Source organism: Fulvia fulva, chromosome 2 (genome assembly GCF_020509005.1).
Source record: "Fulvia fulva chromosome 2, complete sequence".
Taxonomy (NCBI): Eukaryota; Fungi; Ascomycota; class Dothideomycetes; order Mycosphaerellales; family Mycosphaerellaceae; genus Fulvia; species Fulvia fulva.
The window spans coordinates 559,681-572,187 of record NC_063013.1 but is presented as its reverse complement, the minus strand read 5'-3'; the positions used below and the strand labels follow the sequence as shown (position 1 = coordinate 572,187).

General features: G+C 53.0%; 6 protein-coding genes across 6 annotated transcripts; 4 read left to right on the top strand and 2 right to left on the bottom strand.

Moving 5' to 3' along the window:
* Positions 1–2,109: 2,109 nt before the first annotated feature.
* CLAFUR5_02482 (Zinc-type alcohol dehydrogenase-like protein) lies at positions 2,110–3,204 on the top strand (the record flags this gene model as incomplete). Its single annotated transcript, XM_047901630.1, has 1 exon — positions 2,110–3,204. One exon carries the CDS (start codon positions 2,110–2,112, stop codon positions 3,202–3,204), a length of 1,095 nt encoding a protein of 364 aa, XP_047758977.1.
* Positions 3,205–3,530: 326 nt separating this feature from the next.
* Positions 3,531–4,348, bottom strand: CLAFUR5_02481 (Siroheme biosynthesis protein met8; the record flags this gene model as incomplete). Its single annotated transcript, XM_047901629.1, has 2 exons — positions 3,531–4,187; positions 4,247–4,348. 2 exons carry the CDS (start codon positions 4,346–4,348, stop codon positions 3,531–3,533), a joined length of 759 nt encoding a protein of 252 aa, XP_047758976.1.
* Positions 4,349–4,518: 170 nt separating this feature from the next.
* Positions 4,519–4,959, top strand: CLAFUR5_02480 (uncharacterized protein; the record flags this gene model as incomplete). The annotated part of the gene is made up of 1 exon (XM_047901628.1): positions 4,519–4,959. One exon carries the CDS (start codon positions 4,519–4,521, stop codon positions 4,957–4,959), a length of 441 nt encoding a protein of 146 aa, XP_047758975.1.
* Positions 4,960–5,297: 338 nt separating this feature from the next.
* CLAFUR5_02479 (uncharacterized protein) lies at positions 5,298–6,278 on the top strand (the record flags this gene model as incomplete). Its single annotated transcript, XM_047901627.1, has 1 exon — positions 5,298–6,278. The coding sequence occupies one exon, from the start codon at positions 5,298–5,300 to the stop codon at positions 6,276–6,278; it is 981 nt and encodes a 326-aa protein (XP_047757979.1).
* A 195-nt stretch (positions 6,279–6,473) lies between these two features.
* Positions 6,474–7,776, bottom strand: CLAFUR5_02478 (putative transporter SEO1; the record flags this gene model as incomplete). Its single annotated transcript, XM_047901626.1, has 2 exons — positions 6,474–6,555; positions 6,605–7,776. 2 exons carry the CDS (start codon positions 7,774–7,776, stop codon positions 6,474–6,476), a joined length of 1,254 nt encoding a protein of 417 aa, XP_047757980.1.
* A 2,755-nt stretch (positions 7,777–10,531) lies between these two features.
* CLAFUR5_02477 (uncharacterized protein) lies at positions 10,532–11,705 on the top strand (the record flags this gene model as incomplete). Its single annotated transcript, XM_047901625.1, has 2 exons — positions 10,532–10,639; positions 10,758–11,705. The coding sequence occupies 2 exons, from the start codon at positions 10,532–10,534 to the stop codon at positions 11,703–11,705; spliced, it is 1,056 nt and encodes a 351-aa protein (XP_047757977.1).
* Positions 11,706–12,507: the final 802 nt, after the last annotated feature.

Genomic DNA, 12,507 nt, shown 5'->3' with positions numbered 1-12,507 from the left:
CGTGCAACCATCAAGCTATCAGAGGCTGAGACAAGCCATGATTGAAGTGTTGCTCATGCAGTGAAGGAGCAAAGAGATCGTCTAATGCCCTTGCTCTGCGTTGCGAGTATTTCATTCTCAGTCGTAAGCCATGACAAGGGCCCAGAAAGGCATGTTGTGTAACCGGATCAATAGAGATCTGGGGTGACCTGATTCAACCTTCGGTTCATCTGCCGGACGCGAAAGCGAGAGTCGTGTGCCGTATCTTGGTTGCGGCCTTGACGGCTCAGTGGGACTGCGAGATAAAGGCGTGTTACTGGCCAGTCTGTCTGCATGCTTCATGTCATGTCCATTGACGCTTGTTCTATCACTCACGGCATCCAACTGTATCAAGGCATATCATCACATATCATACACGATGAGGTCCTTCTTTCTAGGCTGCCTAGTCTTGCTGCCCTTCACGGTCTCTGCGGCCTGCAGACTTGGCGAAGCTCATTGCAGTACGCACAAGCTTTGAGTCGTGAGTGTATCGAACGCTAGCCTTCGCTGCAAGTCCGAATAGTCTTGCAGGTGAGATGTACCAGTGCTTGTGACTATCGGTACGACGGCTGCGGGACCAAGTGGGTGTTGAACGACAACTGCAAGCCTTGCCCCGGGAAGAAAGAAGGCCGATGCGTTCAGGGGAGCGATACTGACTTTATGTGGGCGGGGTGTATGAAGTGTTCGTCTTGACGATGTTGTGATGTTGTCTTGCTCTAGTCATATTTTCGACGATTTCGATACATTTGGACGGGTTCCAGTGATGGAAGTCTTCATGTGCGCCTTCGAAGACGAATGCCTACGTTAGCAATAGCAGCGGACTCTAGCGATTTCTTGTATCCTTCTGCTCATGTTCGGGTGGCTCATCAACATCATCCATTACTCACCCTCAGCAAGGGCTGCTGCAGACCTAGCAAACTTATAAACGTTGTCGACTTTCATGCCTCTTTGCATCGGCTCGATGACTGCAATTATTCTTCCCTTGGCTGATGTTGGAGGAATATGAGGCAGCATTTATGGCAGCTAGGATGAGCAGGTGGGTGGCACGATGTGCGCCGTGCCATCGGCTGTTGTCGAATAGCGAGTTACAGACGAAGAGCAAGCGAGACGGTGGATGCGATTTCGAACATATGCTTCCTGATGTAACCAGTGGCTGTTACGCCGATGCAAGGGGAACTGATACGGTGTGGTACAACAGTACCGATCGTAGATCTTTGCAGCTGATGTGGTAACTTTCATCCGCGGAGCGCCACACCATCTCCAGTGGCTCCAGACAGTCGCTTTGCTAGAGCTATCAGGTCAGTGCTATAAGTATAGTCACTGTCACTGCCGTGGCGAGACCCAGCTGCACATGATCCATTGCCCCAGAACAGTACCTCATTCACCCATTTTGATCCATCAGCCAAGTCCACATCATCATGAAGCTTTTCACAACGGTCTTCGTGGCACTGATAATTCGTGCCTGTGCTGGGGCTGCGTTTGCTTGTCGAAGGGAGTCCAGTGGACTCGAACGCCGTGAGGCGTGCAAGTACGGCCAAGGCGAGAAATGTAGAGGCCATACCATGGTTAGTCTCCGTTCTACACTGCCTGGAAGACAATGTGCTGATAGCATCCCGCCAGTACTATTGCTCCTGTAACACGATTTGTGGCGGTGGGTGCCATTGGGCGACCGCTGGAAAGTGTTGAAGGTCATCTGTGGAAGAAAGGTCACGATGCTGCTCAAGACGGAGGACTGTCAAGCGTGCCAGGGAAGCGTTTGGTGAGGGTTTAGAGGTATGAGATAGCGGTTTATCATTCGAGACGACATGAGCGAGTGGTTCTACACTGGCGCTCTGGAGATCGATGTGGAGATATATGCATTGGAGTGCATGGAAGGTCGAAGTGCAAGCGTTGTCAACATTGAGCTCCCCGGGCTTCGGCCGGCCACCCGATGATGACCTCGGCTTCCCTTGAAGCTCTCCTCCCAGCGCGACATCATCGTCACGAATCGTGTATGGGTATTGATAGACCGTCATTTGTAAGCGTAAGTTATAACAAACATCCTCTACGATCCAGCCCCTCTCCCACAAACATACATTACCAAGCGCCATCATGCCCAAAGCCCTCGTAATCGAAAAGGTCGAAGGCAAGCCCGGGAAAGTCTACTACCCTCTCAAGACCATCGAGCAGCCCACCCCACAACCAAAGGACAACGACCTCGTAGTGAAAATCACCCACGCCGCCCTCAACCATCGCGATCTCTTCATCCGTCAAGGTCTCTATGGTGCCATTGGCTTCGGCGTTCCTCTCCTCGCCGATGGCTGCGGAGTAGTAGTGCAGACCGGCAACAAAGCAAAAGCATGGCAAGGCAAGCGTGTCATCCTCAATCCAGGACACGGATGGAAGGATCACCCTGATGGCCCAGAGTCGGTCAAGGGATATGCCATCTTGGGAGGCACGAAGTTGAACCCGCTCGGCACTGCGGCGGAGGTGCTGTGTATCGATGCTAGTGAGGTTGAGGAGGCACCAAGCCATTTGACATCTGCTGAGGCAGCCGCACTCCCCCTCGCAGGACTCACCGCATGGAGGGCCGTTATGACAAAGAGCCAAGCCGCGAAGAAAGGGAACAACATCCTCGTCACCGGAATCGGAGGCGGCGTCGCAGTCATGGCACTTCTATACGCAGTAGCAGTCGGCGCAAACGTCTACGTCTCCTCCGGCTCACAGGAGAAAATCGAGAAAGCGAAACAACTCGGCGCAAAAGGCGGCGTGAACTACAAGGAGAAAGACTGGGACAAGAAACTCGCCGCTGCACTCGAAAAAGACACCGGCAGGAAAAAGCTGGACGCCATCATCGACGGTGCGGGTGGAGACATTGCACAAATTGGCGCGAAGCTCCTGAAAGATGGCGGCGTGATTGCACAGTATGGTATGACGGTGGGACCGAAGATGACGTGGATTATGCCGGATGTGCTCAAGAATATTGAGCTGAGGGGTAGCACAATGGGGTCGAGGAAGGAGTTTGCGGATCTGGTGAAGTTTGTGGGCGAGAAGGGGCTGAAGCCGTTGGTCAGCAGGACGGTGCAGGGGATTGAGAATATTAAGGATATTGATAGTCTTTTTGAGGATATGAACAAGGGAACTCAGCTCGGCAAGCTTGTGATTGAGATTGCGAAGGATGACGGTGGAGGCAAGAGTAAGCTGTAGATATGTAGGAATGCAATGAGGAATGATCATGATCTTGTGTTACCCTCGCACTTCTCTACATCGTGAATGGAACAAAATTAAGCCTGGCATGTAGCGCCTCCTTCAAAACCAAGTCTTTGCGCAATGTCTATCGCCCCAGCGTCCCAGAGCTGCCAGGAAGCCCGTGTCGCAGTGCAGATATACCAGCTCGATGGCCTTCCGCCTCCTGTGGCCCCAAGTCGTGCGGAGATGTATTGCACCTTTTGGTAGCCTCCAGTCCTCGACAACAATTGTTCCATGTCTCCGTGCAAATTGTATCCTACATACTCAAACACCGCTTACATCACTCAGCACACACAACTCCACCCGAAACTCCCATCAAACTCCCACGGCCCCCTAACCTCCACCAAACTCGGCACCTGATCCGGCCCATAAAACTCCAACAAACCTTCCATATCCTCCTCCGTCATCTCACACAGATCCTCCAACGTCCACTGCACACACACTTTACTCATCCACCCCATCCTCTTCGGCCCTTGTTCAATCTCCGGCGCCACATCTCTCAGCTTCCTCCTCAGTCTGCCCACCTTCTTGATCGCATCGCCGATGTTGGGAGGCAGACTGGCTGCTATCCTTCTCCTCACGATGTTCGCCATCTTCGGCCCGTTGCCGTTTGTGCTGACCATGATTTGTAGAGGGCCATCGCGATGTACGCTGCCGAAGTAGAAGTCGCATTCGGGAGGGACGTCGGCGATGTTGGCTGCTATGCGCTTCTGTTTGCAGAGCTTCCAGATTTGAGATGATGCTTCCGGGTCGTCGATCGCGGTTAGGACCATCGTTATCTCTGGATCGTCGAGATCGGAGGGCTCGAAGACGCGATCGATGTATGTTACCTGCCCGCGCTCGATGCGATGGGCGACTTCGGGGTTGAGGCCATCGCGAGGGGAAATGAGGGTTACGAGAGCATCGGCGTTGAGGAGATTGAGGATTCGACCGGCTGCTACCTACATTACTGGAGTGTCAATGTCAGTGAGAGTGGGTGGTGTTGCGGGAATGCTCTTACCTCGCCGCCGCCGATGACGAGGACTCGCTTGTTGCGCACTTGCCACGCGAGGATCAAGGATCCACCGCCTTGCACTTCGGGGAACGATTCGTGGTCTGCCATTGCCGTATGTGGTGAGAGTGCAGTGAGCCACGTCGATGATGTTGATACTTTGCGCAAGTTCGACGATAAGGCATGTGAATGTGGGTCCGATGAGTCAGCCATGCGGGAGACGCAGGAACTCCAGTTCCTCCTTCCTCCTTTCGATATGACCACCATTGCCATACTTAAAAATGTCGGATCAAACAGTTGCAGCAGCAGCCACAGCCATACAGTGGGCGTATGTTGTCACTCGTCTCGATTACGATCACTGGAAAGACGATGCCAAAGAGGAGCATCACCTGATGGGCATTTTCTTGGACCTTCAGTCTGCGAATGATGCCGCAATCAAGCACGCACGACGTGTACGCTCGCGTGCGTTTCCCATAGCCGGTCGAGATCCTGGCTCTTCAGAGCAGTCGTATAATAGTCTGGGCGCCGTCCATCTGGAATGCCGAACCATGGAAGACGACCGAGATCACTTCACAGTGGAAGTTGAGCAATATGTTCTTGATGTGCTTGATGCTGGTTTCTCGGAGTCGGAAGATGCCAGCGATGATTCCAAAGACGGCGAAGACGTCAGCGAGCTAGAGCAGCAAGAGGATGGACCTCCCGCAAAGAAGCAGCGGACTTGAAGGACTCAGCGGCACGCTGCCGAACACGCCCCACGTGCATTGAGGGCATTCATCGCGTTTCAGCTCTTGCTCCGCCTCTCTTATGGTATGCGCCGGATCACACGCCACTGGGGGGCCAAGTCACTGCGGTCTGGTCGTGCTCTACCATCACGGGCCGCACCTCGACCATGGAAGCCGTGACAGCCACGAAACTTACACGCTTGTCGTACCGGGCTAGGCTCAACGACTCTGAAGTCTGTTGAACCGCGTGCGACTGTCAAGGTACGCGTCTTTTCTCCGCGACTGACCTTGAATCTATTGCAGATCATCTCAATTGTCGATACATGGCAATCATAAGCATGGCTCAACCATGTCATGCCGTCGTCCTGCGCGATTTCAGTCAGTACGGTCAAAAGGCCACCCTCATCAGCGAACATAGCAGCGTTGGTTCAGCAAACCTCAATGCACAGCGATGTGCTCAAGATCTGGCGGGAGGTGCCCAACGTATCGAGGTTACCTATCATCACTTTGGAGGGTACAGTGCCTATTGCCAGACCGGAGAGGTGCACAGAGAGCCTTTCGAACTAGAGGTTGTCCGATCAACTCGACGAGACGCATCACGCCCGAGCGTACCTCCCTCAGCCGGGACATCTAACGTGGTGAATCTACAAGGCAATACATCGGTGCTATTCAACAAAAGCCAATCGATCCATACCGGTGGGCGCCATCATCCGGGAGTTGCGACAGGATCTGGCTTGCAACAGCAACAACAGCCTGCGCAGCCTCGCATTCCTTCGAATGGTCATCAGGTGCTCCCACACGCGCATACACTTCCTCCGATTGCACCTTTGCTGCAGCATGCTTCCCAGCAGCCGACACAAAAAGCGACAGTTCCCATCGCTGCGCCGCCCAAAAGCTCGAGCTTACAACGACCCTATGTTGCCTACACTCTGACTAGGGTCGATTATGACCACTGGGAAGACGATGCGAAGGAAGAAACCCATGTCTTAGGCGTGTTCCTCGATCTTAAAGAAGCAAACGCAGCTGCACGCAAGCATACAGAGCGGGAGTATAAGCGGGCCGAGGTCGATAATGGCTGTGCTGAGACCCCAAGTGAAGACAAGAACTATGCCGATGGCGTTGTGCTGGAATGTAGGACTTACCAGGATGATCGCGATCATTTCATTGTTGAGGTCAAGGCATTTCAGATCGACATGTTGGATGATGGCTACGAGGACACTGAGTCTGAAGAGGAGGATGAGGACGAAGATGAAGACGCAGGAGATGAGGACGAAGATGGCGATGCAGGGGGTCCTCCACCCAAAAAGCGAAGATTTTGATCATTGCATTGAACCAAGACTACGCTAAGGCTGTGAAACCATCTATTCCGATGGAGACCTGGACTAGGCATGCCTTTCGAGCCGTGCATTGGAGTCGACTGACGACTAAGCGGCCTCATGCTACGGTTTCTACTGCAGTCATTCTTGGAGAGCGACATCCTGCTTGCCTACCACAACCGCTTATCATAGCATCAATCACTGCTTGGGAGACACGTTCATCAGCACAGCATCTCCAATGCTCTTCTCTTCGGACGATACGCTCTTTTGTGTGCTTCTCCTGCACAGTCTTGGTCAGTCTTGTCCTGGCTAACGGTTAATGCACTTACTCTTGCTTGTCATGCATCCACTTCACAATCCAAGTCATAGCGATGAGCAATACTGCACTCGCTGCCGTGAAAGCATAGCCTTTCGGAAACCGTGGCGCTTCGACTGTCTTGTTCACCAGCAGTGGTGTCCATGCAGCCGTGGCCTGCCCAATGGCAGTCATGGCTACCAGTGCAAATGATCTTTCCTGAGCTCTCTGCTTCAAGATGTCGTTTGCCCAGCCATACAGCACGGAGCTCACGGCAACTGACGAATAAGTCGTGTTGAAAGCGAACCACTTTGCATACTCTGGAACGTTCCAAATGATCAAGATGACGAGACCGATCAGGTTCCATGTGGATGCCAGCGTTATCGCGAGCGCTCTTCCAAGGAAAAAATCCGCCCCTAAGGCGATAAAGAGGACGTAGAATATGCCGACTGCTGGCGAGGTAACGCTGAGTTGGTTTACTCTCTCGACGGAGTAGCGATTGAGGCTCTTCAACCAGAGCAGATATCCTGCAGCTGTCGTATTGGTCGCACTGCAGCAGAAGAACGTGTCCCACATTATGAGGACGTACAGCCTCCAGCTGGTGAACACTCGCTTCACTCCAGCCCATGTCAACGGATCCGGCTGACGGTGGCCGGCTCTTTCCAGGCGCTTTTTGGCCAGGGCGACTTCTTCTGCCGACAGGAAGACCGACTTGACCTTGTCCGGTGTGCCTGGCCATAGGAAGAAGCCGACGAACCCCAGCGGCAGAGTTATGATGGTATTGATAATGAACGCCCACCGCCAGCCAGAGAGTCCATTGGCACCGTCGAGGTTTGCCACAGCTGCGCCTTGAAGCAGACCTGCGGTCAGGGTCCCTAGAGTCAAGCCGACATAGAACACGCCTCCACGTCGACCGATTTCATCAGCTCGGTACCATGCACCGAGGACGTATTGAACTCCAGGAAAGTACGCCGGCTCGAACAGTCCGACCATGAAACGATACGCCATGATCTCCGAATAGCTGTTTGCGCGATATTGCAGCAGTGTGAAGATGCCCCAGCAGATGTCCAGACTTGGTATCAGCCAGTTCATTCGCACTTTCGGGAAGAGGACTGCGAATGGCAATTGACCGAGAATCGTACCGACCATGTACATCGTTTGGAAGTGCACGAGCTCATTACCGTGGAAGCCGAGTTCCTCTGACATGCCGGAGACGTAGGCATTGTCTGCAACACTGTCAGTCCTTGACACCTGCAAATTGCCAGAGTGGACAGACTAATGTTTGCCTGGGGTCCATCAGCCTGCTGCTTCCTCGATGTGTTCAGGGGATTCTCACCTGATCCAGGTACTTCACCCAGTACAGGATAAAGCATAGATGACGATCAGTAGATCGAGCTTCACGATAAGCTTGCGTTCCTCCTTGCAGTCATTTGGATGAAACCAGTCATACCAACGCCGCCCTACCACGTTTGAGTCCTGGGCTATTGCAAGTCGCTGTTTTATCATGGTGCACAGTGAAGAGCAGTGTCACGATCACAAAGAGTAAACGCAGCTCTGTTGTACAGGCTTATACATGGTCGACGGGCAGGTTGAGACCATCCCGGCACTGATGGAGGCATGGGCTTCGCTATGCCGCCATACACTAGTCTCAGATGACTGGCCTTATTGCCTGGTTCGTAGACAACCCTCGACGGGGCTACCGGCTGCCAAGACCCGAGACTGCAGTAAGACCAGCCTGGACACCTAACTACTGCACAGCACATGCGGTCCCATGGAAAGCCCGATCGGGCTTGGCATCTTATCGCCAGAATCCCTGTACACAGCGATGGGCCCATAATGCTGTCTGTGCATCAGATATGAGCCTTGTACAGCGTCCAGGAACAGCAGAGCAACAGAACTGGCCCGCATTGATCACTAATCTACGCCAGAACCAAGGTGGCAACAAATCGGTGAACAAAAAGCCAGCGTCAGCTGGCCGAGTCATCACTCCACTGTTCACAGACGCTGTATAAAACCGGTAAGGGCAAAGAGCGCTACCCACGGAAACCTGCGAAGGGATAGCAAGAGCTAGAGCGACGACGTTTCTTAGTTGATGGACTGCGACTACACCATGTACCATTCTGGTGGCATTCTCAGAATCCGACGACGCCTTCTCCCAAACACTACCACCCTTTGATGATGTTCACCTTGCTGACCCTCCCTTCAACCAGGACTCTGCCTCGGACAACACCAGGCTTAGTCACACAAGCATCGCAGTCTCCTCGTCGGTACTTTGACGACCTGCGTCTTTTCCATGCCACTTACTAACACCCCCTACCTCCTCATCACCTTCCCCATGAGTAGGGAGCGCAGCATACAGATCCTTCGACCCACTCGCCGGACCATTCTTCAATGCCCTCCTAGCTTTGCGTGAAAGGTCACCATGGCAGTGTGGACATTCCCTGCGGCCGCGTCTGCCACTGCAGCAGTAGAATAGATCCCTCCAAGGGACTTCGCTCAGCACGAAGTAAACATGAAAACAAAATCTAAGCATCATAGGAGTGGTTCCGTATGTTCCAACCATGATGATTGAAGTGTCGTTGCAGTTCCAGCAGGACCCATCAAGCATGAGGATCCAGCCGGCGATGAGTATTGAGAGCAGAAATCATGCAGTGAAGGTGTCGACGAGGATGTTGGTATTGCGATTGTGGGCTTTGCATGTGGATCACTGCGAGGAGGGAGATGGTCATGGGGATCTGATTGAGGTCGTTAGCCGGGTGGCTTGATTGCGAACCTGGGGTGATGAGTGAGGGCTAGAACTAACGATGCCAAGCACTGGACAGAGCGTTTCTGTGACGATGCCGTGCGGGAGTAGGAAGCCGGATGCTGGGAACCAGAGCAGGATGCATAGAATTCCGAGGACTCGATCTGACGGACCGGACTCAAGGCGATTGGGGCACCTCGATACTCTGGACCGCATTTAGAAGACTCGATTGGAAGCTTGAGGGACATGTTTGAGAAAGTGGGAAGGCTAATTCGACTATGTCGATCTCCATGAATGACCTGTCTGTTGATGTGGCAGAGCTCGTGATGTGTAGAATTTCAGGCAAAGAAAGGCCCTGTCTAACCGTTGCTTATCATGACAGGTACGGGGACATTGGCACGTCTACAAGAGGAGACATGGTTGCCTGCCAGAATACGTCTGCCTAAAGGTCAATAGATCCTCTCATTTCAGCATGCGTGCCAGGTCTGTGGATTACGAACTCTGTGCAGCATCACGGCATAGCTTGTAGTAGCCTGACTCTGGAATTTTGCATTGGCATGACGACTTGCAGGTCAGCAGAGCTTTGTCGGATTCAAGCCAATAATGACGGATGATTGTCAGTACGAGCATGTCTGGAATGGCCATAGTTTATGAATTGAATCGTGGGTCCCGCAGTCCACGACCTTGAGACACAGTGGCTGTCAATGCCGACGCGGCGTCTTGGTGTTTGATCCTTCAACATTTTCCTCGTGCCCACATATCGACCATTGCCCTCTTCAATAGCGCCCCATGTTCCGGCGATGGAAGAATAGTGCGTGCTTCAGAAGAAATATGGCCGTCATGCATGACAGACCTGGATACGTCTCATCTTATGGCAATCTACGACAGCCGCTCGCGACGTCGATATCAAGTTCAGCTCTGCCCTAGATGCTGTTACCAGGTCGACAGCTCAAACGCAGCTCCAGCAAGATGATCCGCCTCGTAACCGAGGCAAGCTACAGCTCTCCACAGGCATGACGTTCAAAGTCGAGAGCAGCACCTCATGCTGTAACAGCGTGCTAGATTGAACTTCCCCGGGCTACTTGGTTACTGCAAGCTGTCACCAGTGAACCTGACGAGGACCATAAGAGCCGCACTCAACAGACAGGTTCCAGATTTTGGCCGGACTTTTTACCACTGAGCTGGCTCCCAGGCATTTCACCATACGGCAGGCAGACTATGGCTGCAACAGAGACCCTTCCAGATGGGCATCCAGGAGAGATTATCCTGTTCAGCTTCCCGGAGTCTGTGTATGGCAGACGCATGGTCAGGTATCTCGATCTGCGTGTAAGTAGGAGCCACGTAATCCACGTGCATACCAAGACCTAAATCTGTTGGAATTGCTTCTTTGCAGCTTCGAGAGGAAGGGTTGTGAGTGCCAGAGCTAACGTTATTGCACACGCAGGGATTTCCTTTCTCGCAGATTCGTGTGCCACCCAACATGCCGCGACCCATACTGCAGGAAAAGCTCGGCATCAACTATCGACGAATCCCCGTCATGTCCATTGGCAGAGACATCTACATTGACAGCCGCCTGATGCTGCACAAGCTCGAGACGTTCTTCCCGGAAGGCAAGCTTGGCTCACCAGACCCCTTCAACTCAGGCTTTGAGGATATGCTGGAAGAGTTCATTATCGACGGAGGTCCTTTCTGGCGAACGAGTGGCTGTTTACCACTCAATGCACCTCTTGTGCAAAATGAAGTGTGGATGAAAGACCGCTTCGATGGGTCTGGTGGGCAGTTCACCATGGAGAAGCTCGTAGAGAATAGGTCCTGGTGCATCAGTCAGCTCACAGTGTACTTTGGTATGCTTGAGAAGATGCTTGCTGACGGCCGACCCTGGTTGATGGGCAATTCCGAGCCAGGACTGGCAGAAATCCATGCGGGATGGGTCTTCGACTGGGCGATCAATATGGCAGGCGATATGCAGAGTGAGTCAGACGATTCGATGGCAGACATGAGGGGGGCATTGGGCCCAAAAGTGTATCCAAACGTGCATGCTTGGATAGACCGCTTCAGGAAGATCACAGCCGAGACCGAGAAAAGTAAACCAAGCGCTGGACAGCTCGACGAAGGCGCACAGGCCGAAGCAGACATTGTGAAGCGCATCCTTGACAGCGCGCTCACAGAAAGCGATGCTACCACTGTCGATGAGAGGGACGTGTTGAATCTCCGGCGTGGCCAGAGAGTGAGCGTTGCGCCAGTGGACTTTGGCTTCACACATAAAGATGAGGGAGAGCTTGTTGGCCTTTCAAAGGACGAAGTCGTGATCCTTTCAGATGTGCCCGGAGGTCGAGGCCAGCTGAGACTGCACTATCCAAGGATCAACTTCAAGATTCTTCCACTGGCATAGCATCATGCCCCCAAGGGCACATCAGGTGCTCCCTGTTGATGTTGGACGTCATTCCTCGCAGCTGACGTCGTTCTGCCCTTTGTCTGACCAGATCAGGACTGCTAATGACAATTGTTGGTGGTCAAAGCAGCAAGTGGAGTACACGAAATACAAGATCTGGAAGTTAAGCTCACTTGATATACTATGTCTAGACAACATCGGTCTTTGGACTCTGGGAGGAAGCACCGAAATCCCTGCCGAGTATCGGGGCGTCGTGCGCATTTGTCAACGTCGCGACTAGCCTTCCCGTGATTGGTCCATGACAACATTAGTATCATTGCAACATGACCATCGATATCCTCAGGATGCGAAACTGCACTGCAGGCCCGACTTGATGGAATCCTTCAGCCCTTAGCGCCGTGGACGGCATCCTTCGAGAGCTGGCCGCCCGTGCTGCTGTGGTGGAATCCTTCGTGGTGTGGCTGAGCGCGATCAACACGGCAGAAATCGCCTTCAAGTATCGTTTGAGCCAACAAGAATCTCGCAGTCTCCCCTTGTGCATCACAAGCTTCCCATAGTCATGGCACTTGACTAGAAATGAGCTTCCGAGACATGACCCTAAAGCTGCCATGGGCAACGCTGGCTGTGCAACTCCCGCCAACCTCATGCATGGCTAAAGCGTGTTGTTGGAAAGGTCGACAAGCATGACCTAATCCAGTACATTTGATCGGAGGGGCCATGGTCTTTGGCAGATGCTCAAAGGCGGACGACCTCCCTGATCAGACGCTTACGCAACACACTTCTTGAGAGCGCACGAGGAAGC